Genomic DNA, 20694 nt, shown 5'->3' with positions numbered 1-20694 from the left:
ATTTTCTTAGGTGACGTGACCCATAGCCTTTTCCCTTTGGGAGTAGCTGGAACCCTAGGCTTCCCCTTCCATTATTTGCCCGGCCTGCATCAGAGTATATCTAGGGGCATCCAAAGCAAAATCCACCACTCCTCCAAACGTAGCCATCGGGTTATTTACATCACCTCAATCACTTCAAGATTCCATAACCCACCGTCTCTGTCTCGCGTTGTCTCAACCAGAAGCAGTACATTTTTTTTGCCGTTTGAGGAAATGAGATGGCTCACAATAGGTAAAGGTCCCATTCGTCCAACTGTTGGGCGGTGTCGTTATGAGCCCGTACTAATCGGATTGGCCCCCATGGGCTCAGCCTTTGATGAGGATGTTAGCGCTCACGAGGTCATCAAACGTAATTCACACCAACCAAGTGGCGAGGCAGGGGAGGGGAAAGATTTGGTTTCTTGTGGTGTAATGATGAAAGTGGTTGCAGGTGGGGCACCCAAACTTTGCGCCTTCTACTGATTTTGGGACACGGTTTTGGCATGTGACAAGCCAAGCATTCCCCCGTTACCTTAATTCTTAGGTGGTTAATGCTGTTGCTTTGTCACCGCAAGCGTCTCATGAGTCATGGCATTAGTTCACAAATTATGCATGTGTGCATCTACCGATGTGGGTGTGAAGAGGAGTCAAAAATCAAATTTTTGGATAGCATTGGAAGAATAATATTTTCTCGTTAAGAAAGTCTTATGCTGAGGAGGGTCAGGTGAAGAAAAAACATCTCAAATTAAAGAAAGAGATTGCCATCGGATCGAATCGGATCATAAATGGATTGGATCAGAAAATTGTCAACCCAAATTTGATCTGTTTATTAAATAGATCAAAAATTCAAACCTGAACCCGATCTGTTTATTAAACAGGTAATCCGATCCAACCCGTTTAATCTGTTTATTAAATAGTTCAAATTAGATTAAACGAATTAAACAGGTTAAACAGGTCGGATTAAATGGATCAGAAATAGATTAAACAGATTTTAAACAGATTAAACGGATCTTAAATGGGTTAAATAGATTAAACATATCGGATTAAATGGATCAGAAATATGTTAAATAGATTAAACAGATTCAATGGATTATCTGACTAAACTCGATCTGGATATTAAATAGGTTAAATAGATTAAACAGATTCAATGGATTATCTGACTAAACTCGATCTGGATATTAAATAGGTTAAACGGATCAAATATCTAAAATCCAAATTCGACCCAATTATTAAACGGATTAAGTGGATCGATCCGTTTATGATCCAAATCCATTTAGTCTAAATCCAAATCTGTTTATGACGGATCGAATACGAATCAGATTGATGGATCGGATCATATTTTACCAGTCCTAACTGAAAGAAGGATGTGGTGCAAACTGCGTCATGTTTGGGGAAGAGAGAAATTTCTAAGATGATGTTTGTTGGGTTACAATGTGAGGCCCAAAAGTCATGAGTTTGGCATAAGTTATATCAATTCCAGAAACATATGATGAAGGGAAGATGAAACATATGGTCGCATGTAGGATTTTGTGAAAATTGTAAGATATGTAAGTAACAAGTGACAACCAATAGAAGTTGTAGAGGTGAGAAGTTGGTTGCCGTTGGCCCACATGCGTGTTTAATTTTCAGAACATTGAATAATATGTGCAGATTACATTAAACAATATGTGCCTATTGAATTTATTATTTTTAGACTATAATTTTGTTAATTGATATAAAAATGTCGATGTCCATCCATCTATGACTAGATGGAGGCACATGGAAAAAAATGCAACACAGTCAAAAAGGAACTAAAGAAAAAAAAGAGCGCTCCAAATCACATCAGTTGCTAGGACATACAAGTGCAGTCGTACTTGTTATCTTCAATTAAGAAAAATAGATGAGTACAATTTCGGTGTCCCCAATCATGAAAAAAGGTAATTCTTTTATTAATAACATAGGTGTTCTTTTAATAGAGATTTCTTAGCAAGAAAAAAAGACCAGCAAATTATTACGACCACGGAAATCTCAAGATTAGCTGCCCCTTCTTTCCAATGAAACTTGAAGAGACATCAACCATGAGATGTCAGAAACCACCTTTACCGTTCTCAAAGTCAAAAATTTTGCAGCCAGTTCTTTTACAGTGCTGTCCATTTACGATCACTTAAATTCTCATAGCCCGATGCGTTTCTTGGGAGCAAGATCTAAGGACCTACCATTATTAAGCAATGATTGTTGTGCAAGAATTCACCCACTGTCCTAACTCCTTGTCAAAGACTAGAGGGGGCAAATATTCATATCCAAGAAAACGATCATGTTTCACATTTCCAGTTTTTGATATTACTTCTGTTTTTCAAAATATCCTTCTTTGAAAAAAAAAAAAAAAGAAGAAGCCAGAAGCTAGATAAAACCCAACTTCTCCTAGAAATGCCTTTCGATTTCTTGCAGCATTCCTGAGATTTTATCTTGCTTGTCCTAGACATGCCTTTTCAATTTCTCGTAGCACTCCTGAGATGATACCACGAAACATTTTTTTTTCACACTTTCTCTTCTATAAAAATACAAACAGATATTTTTTCAACACTAAACATGCATAATGACATGAGACAGCACAGTTTGGCTGCCTAATCCAAGAAGAAAAGCCAACAAGATCAGCTACACAGCTAAATACATACGAAATGACAAGAACAATTTAGCACAGAAAATCGCACAACTGAAAATTGCTTCTCACTTGTGGCTTTTAAACAATGTTTATTGCAAAGAAGTCTGAGTACCTCATTTCGTAACATTGGCATCTTCCAAAAAAAAAAAAAAAAGGAGAAACGAGTATGTAGTCAATCATATACACTAGAAAACCAAAGTCATGCTATAAATTAAGAAGTGGGGATAGCACGATTCCTCTGTATCGCATGCTTGCAATGAATTTCCCAAAATCTTAGAATGCATTGGGATGAATAAAGCAGTAGCTGTGACCTGCTGATAGTGACTGCCTTCCCATCTTATAGCCGAGAGTTCTTTTCACTATCATGTTTTATTTGGAGTGCTGCTCTCACGACGTTTCCCCTTGTAATAATACCAACCTTCAATACAGAAAACATATCAGAAGAAAGTACATCAAAATGTGCAAACTGGATATTAGTTTCCAGTCACGTACCAATTTACCAGCATTATCAACAACAGGAAGCCTGCGGTACTTTGTTTCAAGTAATAACCTGCAAGCAGAGAACATGAATTCAGTTCAGATTTTAGTTTTAACTAATAATCACTAAAACCATGGTCAGGCATCTATAACCTTGCGGCATCTTCAAGGTTTGTTGTTTCACGAACCACAAGGGGAGCAGGTGTCATCACATCACCAATGACTTTACCATTAATTTTACTTAACAGTTTCTGGATCTCATTGAATGTCTGCAGCAAATTGATCATATAAATATCAGGAGTCAGAAGCAACATTGTAGAACAAATTACCAGATAATTATTCAGCATGAAACTATGCATAAAAATTAAGGAATGTGCACAAGGAGAAAAGTAATGCGAAGTATAAGCCAATGAACTATCTCACTCCACCAATCAATCTTACCTGATACTGTAACAAAAATTAGATCATTCTGAAATAAGCATAACTACATATCATCAGATACAGGGTAATTCTGCATGGCAATTGGCAGTAGCTGCAAATCGATCAGATGTTCCAAAAGGCTGTGTAATCTAATGTGAATGCCACTAAAATTAGATCTCTTGATATGGTAGCAGCATCCGGAGTGAGTTCTTCATTTTATCCTTCTTCCTTATTACAGGGAGTATGTTCTACTTTGTGCTTTAGAGATCAACGCAATTCCCATATCAACCTTGTGTTCATAACTAACCATCCAAATTTGATATCTAGGCCAATCTTGGAAGGTTGCTCCCCAGTTGTATGAACCCTGAACCATGCAACCAAGAAGGTAGGTTTCCCTTTCCAACAACCACCCACTGGGTTACAATGCAAGCCACTTTCTTTCCCAATATGAAATGGCAACGAACCTACAGCCAAGCCAGAGGTTCACACTTGACATCATGTTGAAACCCCTGTAGAATGATCTGAAACTCCAATGGATTATATCTCCAACTAAACATTTCAAGTTTCAGCCTGAACTCCCAAACTAAAATCAAAATGTTTCTGTTGCACCTGAAACCGATCTGAAAGCAAAGTCAGTTTTGGACTTACAGACATAACTAACCTATGGGCCCATATCAAATGTACAAATAAGTAACTTGCATCATTTTTTTTTTTCATTTTTATTCATTTTTTGGGCTGGAAAATGTCTTTAGAGAATAATTTATTAAGCTGCGCTATCTCTCATGCATGGTTCAGTGTGACCTATAGCTGAGTGATCCCCACTATTCATTCTGCTGCTCTTCAGTGAATATTCCACTTTCCCAGCTTGCTTCAGATGACAAATTACAATCTACAACAGACAGCTCATAAATTCCAGCAATTTCTTAAATTTCCACTACCATAAAAAAAGAGTTCAATAAAAACCAGGATAGAAGGGGAAATTTCAAATTGTATTTCATTTATCACAAACTAACCCTCTTCTCACGAAGTCTATTGAAACTCCAAACTTATTGACCGGTTTCTCTCATGACTCTCAAACCATACACTGGGTGCATTCCTATTTCCAGACATGATTCCACATCAATTCCCTCTGGAAAGGTCCTGATTCTGTTAAACAAAGTATCCATACCTCAATCATAATTATCTTAATTGATGAGTTCTTGTTCTTTGATGACACATGTCCCACTATGATCAAACAACACCAACCATTTAATGAAAAAATTACCTAAAGTTTAGCCAACCTTGAAATGATTTTTTGCATGCAATTTAATCTTTGATTTTGAGATCCTTTGGGTTTTATTGCAGCATAAGATATGGGTTTGGAAGAGGACTCCAGAAGTACACATTTGGAGACCTAGAGTAGGGGTGGAGGATAGGGTGAGGCTAAGCAGTTGTTGCAGAAGTGCTGGACATGCTCTACAAATATGTCGCACATAGAAGTACTTCACCAGTGGAATCAGCTGGCAAGGACAAATTGTCCTCTCCATCTAAGGGTTTACACTTTTCTCTGGCCAACAGTGCTTAGTTTTCTCACCATGAAAAGAAAGTGGAGGGAAAAGCCTCAACCAGAAAGTGTTGATGATGCTCTGCAAGTACATCCTGAAGAGAAACACTTCATCAGTGCAATCAGCTAGTCACAACAACTTGCTCCACATGCACAGTAATTAGTTCCAATTGCTTCATATAAACATAAACTTGCACTTCTCATCAGATTGACTACCTAGGTATATCTAAAATCATGATTCATAGCTTAGGCTCCTCATCATGCTCCTGCTTCATGCAACATTTATTGTGAAACAACCTTCCGGTCCCATCAGAGCAATAGTATTTTGAGATTAAGTTACCAACATATTGTAAGCAAAATAAGAGAACTTAATAAATAATGATAAAGTTTACACCATGTGATGCTAATGAATGGGTCAACTATCTCAAGATTGGTCAATTTCACTAGCTGTCAAAATATTAATTCTATCATTATCTCGTCTCGTGTCAAAGATACACTCAATCCCCTTAAGAGGACAACAAGGATTTTTACCCAATAAAATTTTATCTCCAGTCCACCATGTAAGTATAAATGATATGACATACAAACATTATAAGATATCAAAGACTTACTAGAAATTGGAAAAGCCTATTGCTAAGCAAGCTAATTTTTCTCATGAACCACATACTTTTCTTTTCCTCATTCTGTTGCTGCATCAAAATCATGTATGTACAGGAAATATAAAACGCAAATTAAGAGCACAGGGTGCATTGATCAAAACTAAAGAGCAAATATATAACATGGATAGAAGAATTCTCACATACTTTCCATGTACTGTCAACCTCAGGAAACATGCTTGTATCGTTCCGTCCGCTCCCTAAGCACATGAGAACAACGAATAATATTAGCACGAGTCAAAGTTTAGATCTTTGTTTTATGCATAAATAAGAGCACTGACATTTCCATCTTAAAGGGTTGGAATGATACCTGGACATAAACAGGAAAGAATCCTGTTGTGATGTCAGTTTACTTATGCAACTTTCTAGGATTTGTTAAGAAATTGTTGAACACTTTATTCCAAAAAAATTGGGAAACTTCGTATTATTTTACTCATTTTCTGGTTAAGGCACATGGCTTGCGTTCATTCTCCACCTTAAATGGGCAGAATATCTTTCAGACATTACTCCCAAGCTCTTCACTATACTGATAACACCATTTAATCCTCCTTTATAGACTTGTCAATGCTAGCAGATCCACTTGTTGGTTTCTCAAAAGGAATGCTCAAAGTAACATTCTTTGGAGCTCCTTGAGCCCTGGATCTCTTGAATTACAGGAAAATTTTCATGACAAGGATGGACAAGTGATGTTAATTCCATTCCCACATGGCTTTTGTTGGTCACAAACAACCAAAACTACTAAATGAAGAGAGTCTCATTTTTATATGGAATTTATACAATTTCTGTTTTGCCTAAATGGCAATTGCCTAGGCAGCTCGGCCTACCTAGCTGCCCAGGCGCTAATTTTGAGAAATCTTCCCAGACTTCTAAATGTGACAGTTGATGGAAAAGCATATATAGAGATTCAATGATTGTTCAAATAATGCAGTCATTCATTGTTTATGGAGGACAAAAAGAGATAAGAACAGAAAATGTGATGCAGAAACTAATCATTAGGGAAGATCAAATCTCCAACACAACTAGCATCTTTGCTGTGAACTCTAGACAAAATCAATAAAGAGAATAGTCAATGAAGAGCCATGCTCCTGATAGAGACTTTGACGAGATTTTCATTCATTAACTTGGTAGTCAGAAAAATGAGATCTTGCGTTTAATGATATCCAGTATTAAGTAGACTGGCATACTTTATTGTGAAACAGATAAAGGCTGCTGACCAACAAAAGATCCACATTAATTGGAAAAGTTTCGATAGAAACCTGATATGGAGTCCAGTGCTAACAAATCATAGTCTGAAACTACACCTACCTGCAAGGAGGAAAAGGAACTACCCTTTTGTAAGTAATCATTCAAAATGCATAGATAATTGGAGAGTAATGTGATAGCACACTGAAGAAAAGCTGAGATAAGTTGAATAATCAAAACAGATGAATTATAAAATTTGACACACCAAAGAAAGAGTTTACTAGACATATTTCATCATGTCACAAGGTAATGACTAGATAACACTTCAAAACACTATAGCCGTCATAGTGGTATTCTCATTCCCAAATTTTATGTAAACCATTAAATGATCTTCTACATGGCCAAAGTTTAGTGTCTGTATTAAGGTAATCACTTGCAAGGTTTTAAATATTGTGGAATGGGATTGTCTAGGTTTTTCCATGGAACAGGATGCCTCGTGTATCAACAAATGCCATCCTAGTCCATTTCCTAGATCACCCCATGTCGACAGTTGGGATGGTGCCCCAACCCAACACTTGGATGGTGGGACACACCACTATCCCACCAGTATTTACAACCTTGATTCCACATACTACTTGAGAAAATATCTTCAAGCATAGAATGGCACATAAGTAGAGTTCCTTGTGCCACTTTTGCAAGTAAAGAGAGATAATGAATTCAGCTTCAATTTAGTTGTACAAGGTCTATTAACATACCATCTTCAGTTCTATGACAAGAGGCCCCTACAAAATGGACTCTCAGTACCCCTAGTCCCTAAACCATAAAGAATGGGGGACTTGAACCCAGGTCTCCTAGTACAACCATCAGAACTTTGCCAACTTGGTTAGATATTATTATTATAATAAAATGCAGTAAGCAACTCTTATAAGAGACTTTACCATCAGGTTGCATTTGGTGCATCGCCGGACAATCTTGAAAGGTAACGTGGATTGCCTTCAAGATAGATTGCCATCACTAAATTGCTAGTAATGTTGATTACTATGTTTGGTATATGCAGGTAATGTTGCAGTAAAATTATCGAGAATCTTGATTGACATGTTGGTATGACAATCAGATTAGTGCTAATGTGAAATCAAATTCTCAAAATACCTCCAGTAATTTTACTCTGGTGCTCTTCTTTCTCTCTAATGAGAAGCGGTGGGAGTGGTGTGGGTGTGGTGGTGGCATGGAGAAGCGGCGGCCGGAAGGTGTGGCAAACTGCGGGCACTGTGGGGTGGGGGTGGGGAGGGGGCGAGCGCGTGTAGAGGAGCCGCCGGGCGGGGGGAGATGGAGGAGCCACGGGTAGACGGTGGGAGATGGAGGAGCCGCGGGTGGCGTCAGGGGAAAGAGGTTTGGGAGGGATAATTTTGTCCAAAATTTTTATTGCAATATTACCAAAGAAATGATAATCTGGATAGCTACCCCTCCCCAAGGCTATCAAGATTGCCTCATGGAAGGCAATGTAGATTGCCAAGGTAATTTGAATTGGCACTCAAAAGCATACCAAACGCAGCAATCCAGTAGGCCCATTTTAAATTGCCGGCAATCTAGATAGATTGCCAGCTACCAAATGCAACCTCAAAGACTACCAACTTGGTCAATCAGCATCTTCTATTATTATTGTTATTAATCCAACAAACTGCAATAAAAAACTCTCATGTTATGATACCTTTATTGAAAACTCACATCAATCAAGGAAATCACTAAGAGTTCAGATGCTCATTATTATATTGTTAGCATCAACAAGAATGGAACCAACCTAAATATATTGCTAATATTCTCATGAAGTTCGGTCAAAAAAGAAAAACAAAAAAAAACTTAATTGAGCTAACCAATTGTGCCATCAAAATGTGTCACAAGTAAATATGGCCTTTACTTAAAGCAAGAATAAAATTAGGGAAGGCATAATGTAACAGGACATAGGTTGCCAACAAGCAGTAGGCCATCCACCAAATAGATGAAGCTCTAAAATACATCCAAGATGCAAGGAAACCCCTCAATCACATGCTTTTTCTATACATGCCCTTCCTTGAAAGAAGCAAATAATCAGAATTTAGTAATTTACTTTTTTAGCTATCAAATTTTATCAATCATCATACATCAGCATCATTCCTTGTTATTTGTCCACATCAACCTAGTTATAATGACTTACAGGCTACAAATAGTCCTTCCGAACTGTGCTGAGATATTCATAAAACATACAGCAATATACACATGCTAACGTGTTACAAACTCCAAGGAAAAACCATCCATCAAAAGCAACCAACGTACTCCAAATGTAATCTCCCAAAACCTCATCAAAGATCCCCCACAGATCTTGCAAGCCATGAAAATCTTTTCACATCAAAAAGCCCATTGGGAAGAAAGGTTCAACCTCCTTCACCCTATGAGCTATGAAGTTAATACAAGTTTCTAGCAAGGAATTAAATCAGTTTCTTACTTTTTTTTGCATGACTGTGTCTGTGTGTGGGGTGTTTGGGGTAGCAGTGGTTAGGAGGGGTATATATAGTTAAACACTCATAATAGGCTCTAGTGCCTCGTTCTTCTTCCCTATGACACAAAGGTTAATCATAGATTGGCAGTTTGACCCAGATGCACTTGAAACAAATTGACTATGTGTCTTCCTTAAAGTCAATAAGCCACTCAGTAAAGTGAAAGAATATGTTGATAGAAGGAGATTCAAATCGTAATCAATCTTGACATGCTTCATTTGTTCTAGAAACACTAAAAACTATTCTTCACTATCTAATTTGCAATACGATGAGATGAGATTAATGAATCTGATGCATAAAATTGGGTGGAAAAAAAAAATCCAAAGAACCTCCACAGTGGTCTAAGCCATGGAATAATATGCTGGCATGAACCAAAATCAGTATTAGAATAAGAATGCCATTGATAGCTTAGCCAAGCCAAACTCAAGACATGGCCATGGAGTCTAATGAAGGAACTAACCCTAGATTGTAACAATCTTTGATTAAAAACACATACACAACTAATATGATGTTGATGGTCGAGATAATGATTTCGTCTAAATATTCTTAGAGGTAGAAGCAATAGCTTTATGATTTGAAATTCATGCCATGATTCTAGCATCAATGTTCAGAATTCCTAATTCAAGAAGTTCCATACTGAGCAATTGGGCAACCACTAGACTTTATACTGTCTCTGCTAGACAAAGTATAGCTTGGAATACTACATCAACATTCACAAGTTATCTTGAAGAAGGATAACTTAGGATAGTTTATATGCTCCAGTTGCTCCACTAGTGTCAAGAAACAGGGCAGAAACCTCAAAAGGTCCAAATATTTTTGGTTATTAATTATTGCAGAGGAGGCAAGCTATTGGTCTCACCAATCATGATGGCATTAAGATATCTTAATGCCCTAAATATCCATCAATATCAAGGACCACATGACCTCCTTGCTCACACTGACAAATAAAATGTTCATGACAATAAATTGTCAGAAGAAAAAACTTGGGGGTGGATGGAAACAATGATGTTCGTCGGACACCAAATAAGATACCAAGTTTAAATGGAGGATCACATTAAACAGTGAGACATAGTGTTATCTCCGCAAGTTGCCCAACAAAAAACATATATAATGACAAGTTTCCACAAGTTGCATCACATCCAAGACTCATATTAAAATTAAATCACTCGCGGATCCCAAAGAGGAATCATCAGGAATAGCAGATCCAATTAGCCATATAAAAAACCCTTAAAACTACAAAGACGATGAAAATAGAAAAGGAAGAAAGCGAAGATACACTTTTAAGATCTTTTTACAACGACAAATAAGTTTTGGTTATTTCTTCCTCAAGGAACCCAAACCATTGGTTGCTGATGGACTGATATAGTCAAAAAAAAAAAAAAAAAGGGAGAGAGATTAAAGGCTCAACAAGTGTCTAAAAGATATGAGCAACTGTAGACTACATTAAAAGCTTTTCTCGGCATTATTAGCAGCACATCTATGTTAGCCTCAAAAGGGGATCTATGGGAAGGAATCTACATAAAATGCTCTCAACCAAATTCCACTCACATTTAGGAAAAGGAATGAACAGATTTTGTAAGTTGGTGGAAAATAATCTATGCATGCTTACATATGTTGGGAGAAGAGCAAGTTTATATATTACATATGTTGTGAAATAGCTAGTCAAATGACATGAAATCATAGCAAAACTAATGTAATAGAGTAGAGATAGCAATCTTATGTGTTTCAGATCCTTAGAAATCTGGAAGGTTTCCTACGATGGGGTATCCTCTGCAGTACACAACAATTTAAACTTGAAGGGCCTACTGATGCTGATTGGGTCGCTCACTAGTATGTAGATGGCCAACAATCAGTTAGCGTGCATTTGTGGGAGGAATTTTGACCACATTAAAAAGTAGGAAACAAAATTTTATCATAAATTCTAGTCCTGAATTAGTGAATTGATATATCACACAATGGTTTATATAACTGCCAACTACTTGCACTAACTCACCTTTATTTGTATTGGAAATCTCAAAAACCTATTTAATCATACAAAAGAAAGCAACCCATATTACTTAAAAATCATATTTTGCATGAGTAAGTGAAGGATATTGAAATCAAAATGAAAAACTAAAGTCAAAAGATGTTGTCACAGCAAAATTATCAAAAAACTACCAAGTCGCAAACATGTTTAGAAGGGCTTCAACTTGAAGATCCCTTTTTTTTTTTCTGAGAGGAAACTTGAAGAATGAATTATCAAAATGGTTAAACACTCTCCAACCCCTTTGTGTTTGAACAGATTATTTAACGCCTAGGTGGTTAAAAAATATTATCAAAATCTTGAGATAAAACTATTTACATAAAAGCAACAGTTAAAATCAATAGCTATTAAGTTCAATTACTCAGTCAAATTTATTTGTCATTCAATTTAAGCCTAATGTTATTATCAACTCCATGAAAAGAACCAGGGATATAAAATATTGGAAGGTAAAACAGACTAAAAGAGTCTTGGTGGTGATGGTAATAGTAGCAGGAAGAAGAACATAGTTTTATTGCGATGGTTGAAAGGGGGAAAAAACCCAAAAGAAAGAAACAAGGATCATAAGGAAGAACTTATGGAGATTGTTAGAGTGTGAGGGAAGGAAAAGAACCATATGTAATAGGCTTGCCAGAACATCTTGCATATTGTGAGAATACATGTAAAGGTTGGGTGCAGCTATATCAAAGGATCATGTTTCTCAGCTTAGTATACTACTGTAATGTATACTTAGATGAAAGTAGTTCTAGGATATGGAATACCTCAAACAGTTCAATGCTAAAGAGAAAAGAACATGTTATAATTTTTTGTGAACATTAGATAGAACAATCATTACATCAATAACCATGTATATTAAACATTTCAGAGGCAAACTTTTCAAAGCAAATGCCAGATAACCATTTAAGTGGTGAAGGAGATTAAACAATTGTTTACATCTTCACAGGGATGTTTAAAACTCTAAGCAAATTAAAAGCTGCCAAACATTTAAGTGAGACTGCTTACATGGTGAGACACCACAGAGTCATTTATGTGGCTTCTTACATGCTTGAACAGCCTCTTTTATAATGTTGTTGAAGGCAATTGTTAAAGTTGACTTTGAAAATTTGATACTTTGGTATCTATAAACTAGCTTGAAGGGAAGTGAAAGACAGAGTTGATTGCATTTTTACCATGACAATTATTTTATTTAGTACTCCAGTTTAAAAAAGTTAATCTTCACACTGTTGTTAGTGGGTCTTGCCCTCTGAGTTTTAGAACCATACTTTTCTCTAACAAACTAATAGAGCATGGCCATGATTGAATGGAAAAAATGGCTGTCCGGCTACCACAAATAGCCATCCAAAGTTGTTGAAAGAAAATGAAGCGAAGTGCATGTTCTATTGTAGAGACCACATAGACATTTACAACACTCTATCTCTTGCTGTCACACATGCTCTCTCTCTCCTCTCTCTTTCTCTCACTCAAACAAACAAACACATGGACAAACACACACACCCACGTGAATGGACATGCACGTGACACATGTTCATTCATGAATTTATTTTCCTTTTTCTTTATACTCTTCTATTTCTAATACCGATTTTCTTTCAATAAACACCCTATTAGTCCAGTTACTGCAGAAGACAAATATTATTCATGAGTTTGAACTTTTAGTCTTCATGATTTGTAAGGTTATTCCTTCTACCACCTAATCCTATATATAATTAAAACTCATTTTAGAAGTCCACCCATCAGACGTTCAACCATCTCAAGTGTCTCGTGAACAAATGTTAAAGGAAATCAGAATCACTCTATATTTTTGGATTAGTGCTTTGGTTGAGAATCCCACAGAAAAAAGGTGGAAGATTAGTATTATAAAAACAAAAGCTACGCCATGATAAAAAAGAGAACCATAAACAAAAAGGGAAGATAATTAGATGACCCCCCCCCACCCCCCAAAAAAAAAGAAGAGGGGGGGGCTTCTTGACAGTGCACCAACCTCCCATCAATATTCAAGGAGAAAACTTACCTCCACATGTCATGCACGTGACAGGATCTAGTTCCATTAAACTACAACCTGGTTGCCTTATTTCTCCTCAAGCTTAACATAAAAGGAAACATTGAAACAATTTAGTTCTGTATATTCTAATGATATAGTTCATTTACATCACCAAATTCTTAATACAGTCATTTAGTTTCTCATATTCATGATATAGTTCACTGAAAAGTGCAGGTGAGAGAGAAAGAGAGTGATTTAAGAAATCAAATAATAAGTTCTTATAACTGTATAACGATAGTATTTATAACCATAATAATCATGTTAATTATAAAGTATACAGAATAAAATTGTTAAACGATGACAAAGTTCCAATACAAAATCACTCACCACAGAAAAAGGTTACTGAGATTTATGTTTAAGCAGCCAAAAAAAAAAAAAACTCTGTAGAAAGAAATAAAAGAAAAAAGTACACACCAATGTCCAGTCATCATCAATCACAGGAAAGCCCGTGATCCTATGCTCCACTAGCATCTCGAGTGCTGTTGACGTCATGATGAACATGTGCAGTAAGAAACTAATCAAAATTACAAATATACAAAGCAACATACAATTCAGTACCTTCATCAACCGAAGTTGTGGGCTTTACAACATATAGATCTTCCTTTTTAGTCATAAAATCCCCAACTGTATAAACGCCATCACTTTGCTACAAACCAAGAAGATCAAAACAACAACACCCTGTGTTATGTAAAGATTCAACTTGAAAAATGAACACCATTTAGTAAAACCCACAGATGCCAAGAAACAGGTTTCCCAAACCAACAGGAGTTTCTCAGGAAATAGAGTTGGGAAAGGTTCTTTGAAGAAAAAACATTACTTACCTGATATATAACTTCACCAAAGTTCCCTGCTACAACATTTAGTTTAGTGCCATTGAAAAAGTAAGTCATAAGAAGATCACAATATCTTTGCTGTATTTTTTTTTTTTTTTTGGTGAGTTAGGTATTGCATTGGTATTTGTCCTCCTTTGAAAGACATGATGACAACAAGACCTATCTGCCATGGTAGATTTAACTTTCTATTTCATGAAAGAGATGAAATGTGTGAAAATTAATGAAATAGAGCTTTGAAATGACTAGTTTCTTGATGGTTTTCCCTTGATCTCTTTCTTTTCTTCTCATATACATTTTTTTTAACAATTTTTCATATACTAAGTTATTGTGTCCTGTTTTCTGAATTGGATTTTTTTTTTTTTTTTAGCACCATTTCCTGCTTCTTTCTCGCATTCATTCCCCCTTGCAGCAACTATGGTAAAAATCGCAAAGGAGAATGATAAAGAAAAAAGTCAGCTTTGGTCCCCAAAAAACCAAAAGTCTCTTAGCAAATTTCTGCACCAGGCTCCAATCTGAGTACTACCATACAAAGATTCATACAAGAATTCAAGTCCCAGCAGGACGTCCCGTGGGACATCGAGACGGGGTACTATCCCATGTATTGGGACAGGACCGTCCCACCAGCATCCCAACACTCCGATCAGCGCATCTTGAGACATCCCCTGTTTCAAGTGTCGGAACGGGGCAGGACGGCAGCGCGTCCCATTCCATGAGAATACCAGGACAGCCCAATCCCGTGGAATTTAAAATCTTGGATTCATAATCAAATACATAGAGATATAGAGGATTAAACAGATGCTACAATCTTCATTCAGTTGCCAATGATGAATGATTTTGTGATTCATATTGGACCCTATGTATATACAATGTTCACAAACAAATTAGAAATAAATACCATACTTTGAAATGAAGCTGTTAGGCTATGTATCTTCTTAGGGAACAAAATAAATATTGATCCTACAATCCACCTATGCGGTGAACATGAATCCTTAATGGCACAAATTTCTTTAAGCACCTTTTCTTCTATCCCTTAGTAAATGCAAACCTGCCCCTCCCCCCACCCTCCTCACATCACTGCATTTAGCCATTGGCAATGGTGCCTTCCTTAACTATTATCTCTTCCCCAACAAGCAAGGTTCTCATACCATGTAATAATGTATGTATGATCAAGAATCACTCATTAAGCTGGATTGAGCATCACAGAACTCAATTACCAATGTAAAGTTTAATCAAGAAGCTGAAACCTTACCTTTGCTCAATTTCTCCAGACAGTAACCATTATATTACCAACTGCATGGTGGTTTGCTAGCAAACTGTATAATCATGCTATAAAAATGTTTTCCTTCATGTAATTTACTTGTGGATCACCATATGCGACCTTTTCCCTCCTCCCCTTGTCTCCATTTTAAGAAGTTAAATCAATGAAGCAAGCAACATTATCGGTTAATTTCCTGCAAAGTATGATAAAGTCAGGTACACCCCCCCACCATCATTTTCAGTTATTCCTTCTTTACATAGATAATATAATTATTGATGAACACAGTTAGAGATGATGATGTTGGTCATTGCAATTCTCTAAGCCTATACATTTACTTGTCATCCCTTCACATACATACTTGCTGCCTTTCTGTAAACTAGAATTCCACCAATCCAATATCATAGACTCACTTGATAGATCCCCTGTGCATCATCCGAGGACTTAGAGGTTAAGTGGTTAATGATGCACCTAAGACTGCATGCCACTATCAACTCATTGACAATCTCGATTATTTCAACATCCCTGGCCAAACTGTGTTTATATTACCAGTATGTTGCCGTTTAGCATATTGTTCACCAAGACGTGCTCCTTGAAGTGCAGTAGCTGTACACAGATTACCTAACTGGATGACCCAAAATTATCTTCCAGTAAAAGGACAGTTCCCCGAGCCAAGTATTGACTTAATTTGAAGAGTTAAACTTACGTTTCTAGCTAGTTATTACAGATTAACAAAACTTTATGGATGATACGTTGCACACAAAACTATGATGGATTAAGGGTCAGTAACATACTCGATATATAGTGCTATCACCTAAACCACAAGAGCGTACTAAAGAACGCCAATTCTCATTTCAAGAAAGGCGGTCCAAAACGCATCACCCTAACGTTCAACAACCAATATTCCAACAAGAGACAAATCAAAAAGAAAAACGCAAAATTATCATGACGGCGTAAATTGAAATCTTAGATAAAAGGGATCAGAGGTCCCACAAAAGGGAACAGAGGTCACTCACCGACATGGAATTGGTCATCAAGGGCCCGTTCCTGGCCATGGCGGACGCCCTGCTGGAAGCCGCGAAACCTAATCTGAGGGTTCTCCGTGAGGCGGCGGGGCGAGGGGCCGGAACAATTCGTCCGCTGAGGAGGGGAAGGGAGGTGACCGAACCCAAGAAGCAAGAGGGGAGGAGGGCGTTCGTCAGAAGGAGAGAGTCCATTATTTTCCTTCTCCGTCTTTCTCTCTCTCTCTCTCCCCGCTTTCTGGCCTCTCTCGTTCTCTCTCCCCGTTTTTTTATAACGCTCTCTGGAAGGAGGGGGGAGAAAGTCGGCTCAAAGTAGGACACGTAGAGGGCACGCCAAGGAGGAAGAGGGAGCGGGGACCGGATTTTAGCCCTTAATTAGTCGGCAGAGGAGAGAAAGTACGGGATTGTGATTGGGAAAGGAGAGGATACTTTAGAACAACAAGTCTGACCTTCCAATCCGGGAGTCTGGTTCCTTTCTTAAACAAGGAGGTTTTCAGGAATACGCTTGTTCCGCGAGGCAAATGGTCAACGCTAGCCCAAGGCACGTCAAGCCAGCTCTCTAGGCTTGGGCTGGGCCGGCCCAAACTGTAATGTATATGGGCTGTAGTTAGATTTGTTGGACCTTAGAAGAGAGAGTTGTACGTTTCTTCCGTTCTCTTAGGTGGCTAATACTGTTCCCTTTGTTGTCTCTGTCTCACCCCTTCCTTTCAAAAAAGAACCTCTTATCAAAGTAAAAGCAGCATCACATTATTCATGGCTTTCATATTATTATTTTGGAAAGTGTTTGTTTACAATTACTGAATCAACAGTCTCTCTCTTTCACACAGCGCGCATGCACACACTCAGCTTTGTGATAAGCTTTGGTTGAAGACTCTATATTTAACTCATTTTTAGGTGTAGACTTCATCCCAGATTTTAATTAAGGCCTTGACTATGAATCATGCCTTGTCACAATAGTCATAGCCTTCACATAGCAGTCAAAGGTTGTGTTTGAATCTTAGCTTGTGCATTTTAAAAACTGACACTAGGTAATGTATTGTAGTGCTGATCTCTCTCTCTCTCTCTCTCTCTCTATCTCACAGAGACACACACTGACACACACACAGAAGAAAGAAAGAAAAAAAAGATCCTAACCAGCTGTAGGGTATACTTGGCAAGTTCTAGTACACCGTTATTTATGACTGACATGAGCTGAGCTTGCTACATAGCTAGCTCTACGTAGTAGTTGTTACTATTTTCATAGTGTCCCCTGATGCAACTCATTGCGTGTTAGAATAGCATGACATCAATCCATAACCCTTTCTAGTAATGCTGGCATTGCAGTTTGAAGTGATAGGTCAATATAAGTTAGGTGGATTGATTTGGTTAATATCATACACGTCACATAGTAAGAAGGCTCAAGTTCTTTTTGGTAAGTGCCTAGAAGGTGCACTGAAAGGATCATATGCATGTATCCATGTGTAGTCCATGTTTTCGATATCATGCGGCAACCAATACAACGATTTCATGCAACAAGAGGGCGTGCAATTTTTGGTTGGACGGAACTTGACATTAGAAACTCTGATGGCAATATGAAGGCTCATATGGAAAAATTTTACATGATTAGCTAGGTGCATATGATCAAATGTTTGGATTGACATGCACATCCCAATAGTCCCTCATGTCTTGGAAGTATACATCATGAACCCAGAGCCATAACTGCTGTGCCACCAAACTTCTTAAATGAAAGATAAATCCTGGTGCATTGTATGGTTGAAATGCGACTTGGAAGACATCAACTGTTGCTATCAAAATTGTTGAATGCTGGGGTATGTTATAACACCACCACCCCTTGGTAAATCACCAAATAGGACCAACTCTATGGTGTGACTTCCCATATTAAAATTAATAAGCATGTTTCCACCCTCATAATCCACTTTTGTTTTGCAAAAGAAGATTAAGACAAACCTTGGATCTTACTCCATCACATCTTAAAACACATAAGGAACATAATTATCTAATATAATCGAACAGGTTTCTATACTTTTTACACTATAAGTAGACCAAATTAAAATCATATATTTTCCTTAACAATTAAACTTGGCAAGCAATTAATTATAGTTGTTAAGCCTTTATCCTATATTTAATTGTGGTCATGAAAAAGAAGATGGATGGCATAGGAAGGATGAATAGCTTCCATTAACTATTTGGTTTAAAAATATTTCAGAATGATAAACGAAAAGAAAAGGATTATCCATCCATTTTAACCCATCAATATACTTTTAACCCATCAATATACTTCCTCGTAAATTAAGAAGCTGCAAGAAAGAATGGATAGAATATGTAAGGGACATATTTCTATATTAATAAAATTATCTTTTATTAATTTTTTTTAACTCATATCTTATCTCATTAATAATACTTATTTATCAAAAATAGTTTAATAACATTGTCATATAAATATTATCCATCTTTCTTTTCATTCTTTCTATATCAAATAAAAAAAATATATATTTTTATCTATCCTCCTATATTTCATCAAGTATATGATAAAATAAATCGATGATCAGACGTGATTCCATCTATCTTTATCCATCTTCCGTCCTCTAGCAATCCTTCCTCCAATCCATCGGAGGGTTAAACTTTAGACTTCATGAACTTATGAACCACTAATAGAATGGATTGTGTTCAGATCTAACATGCACCGATGCTACCAAAAAACTTATCATTCAAGTTTCCATAGATTCAAACACATCTAGAGCTCATTTTTATCACCTCGCACACAATATCTTACACATAAAAGATATGGAAAAGCAAAGAAAGTTGAGTTTACCAAAAAAAAAAAGCAAAGAAAGGTGCAGAAAGCATTAGAATGATCAAAAGAGAGTATTTTATCATCATCCCTTCATCCTAAAGGTACCAGATAGCAAGAAGAACATCATAACCTTCTTTGATTTGTTCTTGTTAACATCCTATTTAATTTACATATACCCATAGAATTCCCCTCACCTCCCCATCCCATCATCAACACCCCCAACTGATTCCCAATCCATACTACTTCCCTTCTCCATCCAACCTCTAGTCTTCAACCCCCATCTAAAAACCTAAAGATAAACGAAACTCTTATATAAAGATTTGGACAAAAAAATATATATATAAACAAAACTCTGTATTTATATAAACTCATCATCATGAGCCTTGGAGGAGGATCGGAATCCGAATCCGACTAGCCAGAGAGTTCGCAGTCCTCGTCGGAGCTCTCGGGGCTGGGCTTCTGATTGAGGTCCGGCCTCTTATAAGCCAGACGGCGGCGATGGTCGGCGGCGGGAGAGCGGGCTCCGGCGGCCAGGGAGGCGGGGGCGGTGGCGTGGAGGGCGTCGACCCGGGCACCGACCTCGGTGGCCTTCTTCCGGATGAGGGCGGCAGACATGGCGGCGTCGGCGTCGACGTCGACGGCGAGGTCGTCGGGGAAGTTGAGGCGGGCGGAGCGGCCGCGGAGGTAGAAGACGGCGGTGTCGTAGGCCTTGGCGGCGGCGACCGGGGAGGAGTAGGAGCCAAGCCAAATCCGGGAGCGCTTGTTGGGCTCGCGGATCTCGGCGACCCACTTGCCCCACTTTCGCATCCGGACCCCGCGGTAGAGCCGCTCCTTGCCCTCCTTCCTCGCCGCCGTTGGCGGCGGCGGCGACGGCGACTCTTCCTCCATCTCGATCGATGGAACCGAGCTAGAGGGCGAGAACCGGGCTCTCTTTCTTCCCGTCTTATATTTTGTTATGTAATTGTTTTCCATGTGCGGTAGCGGATTGGGGGTACTTATAAGTTATAATCGGGGGAGGAAGCACGTGCGGTTCGATTATGCGGGATGGTTTATCCGGTAACCGAGAGAGGACGAGGGGGAGAGTCAAAAGTGGAGGTCGGAAGGAGAGGACAAGGTTCCAGTGACGCCGTTATCTTTGTCGTAGCTGCCGGCTCCATGGTAATGCTATTCCTCGCTTTGTCTTCTTGTGAGAAGATGACGTCTGCTAGGGGTTGGTTATCTAATAATACAAGCGGCTAACCCGCAATTCACGTACTAGTTTAAT

At 38.0% G+C, this 20694-nt stretch overlaps 2 protein-coding genes across 2 annotated transcripts; both read right to left on the bottom strand.

The window, feature by feature from the left end:
* Positions 1 to 2688: 2688 nt before the first annotated feature.
* On the bottom strand, positions 2689 to 17068 carry LOC105050145 (CBS domain-containing protein CBSX1, chloroplastic). The gene is made up of 8 exons (XM_010930044.4): positions 16631 to 17068; positions 14085 to 14172; positions 13941 to 14005; positions 7012 to 7060; positions 5903 to 5955; positions 3290 to 3405; positions 3152 to 3209; positions 2689 to 3077 (listed from the first exon to the last, which is right to left on the bottom strand). Exons 1-8 carry the CDS (start codon positions 16829 to 16831, stop codon positions 2997 to 2999), a joined length of 711 nt encoding a protein of 236 aa, XP_010928346.1. The 5' UTR covers positions 16832 to 17068; the 3' UTR covers positions 2689 to 2996.
* Positions 17069 to 19488: 2420 nt separating this feature from the next.
* On the bottom strand, positions 19489 to 20417 carry LOC105050144 (ethylene-responsive transcription factor ERF011). Its single transcript, XM_010930043.4, has one exon. The coding sequence runs from the start codon at positions 20400 to 20402 to the stop codon at positions 19842 to 19844; it is 561 nt and encodes a 186-aa protein (XP_010928345.2). The 5' UTR covers positions 20403 to 20417; the 3' UTR covers positions 19489 to 19841.
* Between the last annotated feature and the right edge of the window lie 277 nt (positions 20418 to 20694).

The sequence above is a fragment of the Elaeis guineensis genome, chromosome 8, assembly GCF_000442705.2.
Source record: "Elaeis guineensis isolate ETL-2024a chromosome 8, EG11, whole genome shotgun sequence".
Taxonomy (NCBI): domain Eukaryota; kingdom Viridiplantae; phylum Streptophyta; class Magnoliopsida; order Arecales; family Arecaceae; genus Elaeis; species Elaeis guineensis.
Note: the sequence above shows the minus strand (reverse complement) of the source record. Positions and strands in the feature narration are given on the sequence as shown.

What these genes read in the sequence shown, in the direction of transcription:
- LOC105050145 (XM_010930044.4), bottom strand. Translation starts at nt 16,831, where the DNA reads ATGGACTCTCTCCTTCTGACGAACGCCCTCCTCCCCTCTTGCTTCTTG. An exon ending in TGATGACCAATTCCATGTCG is followed by an intron (nt 14,173 to 16,630) that starts GTGAGTGACCTC and finishes CTTGGTTTGTAG; the next exon opens with CAAAGTGATGGCGTTTATAC. An exon ending in AGGTTGACAGTACATGGAAA is followed by an intron (nt 3,406 to 5,902) that starts GTATGTGAGAAT and finishes AATTTGCTGCAG; the next exon opens with ACATTCAATGAGATCCAGAA.
- LOC105050144 (XM_010930043.4), bottom strand. Translation starts at nt 20,402, where the DNA reads ATGGAAAACAATTACATAACAAAATATAAGACGGGAAGAAAGAGAGCC.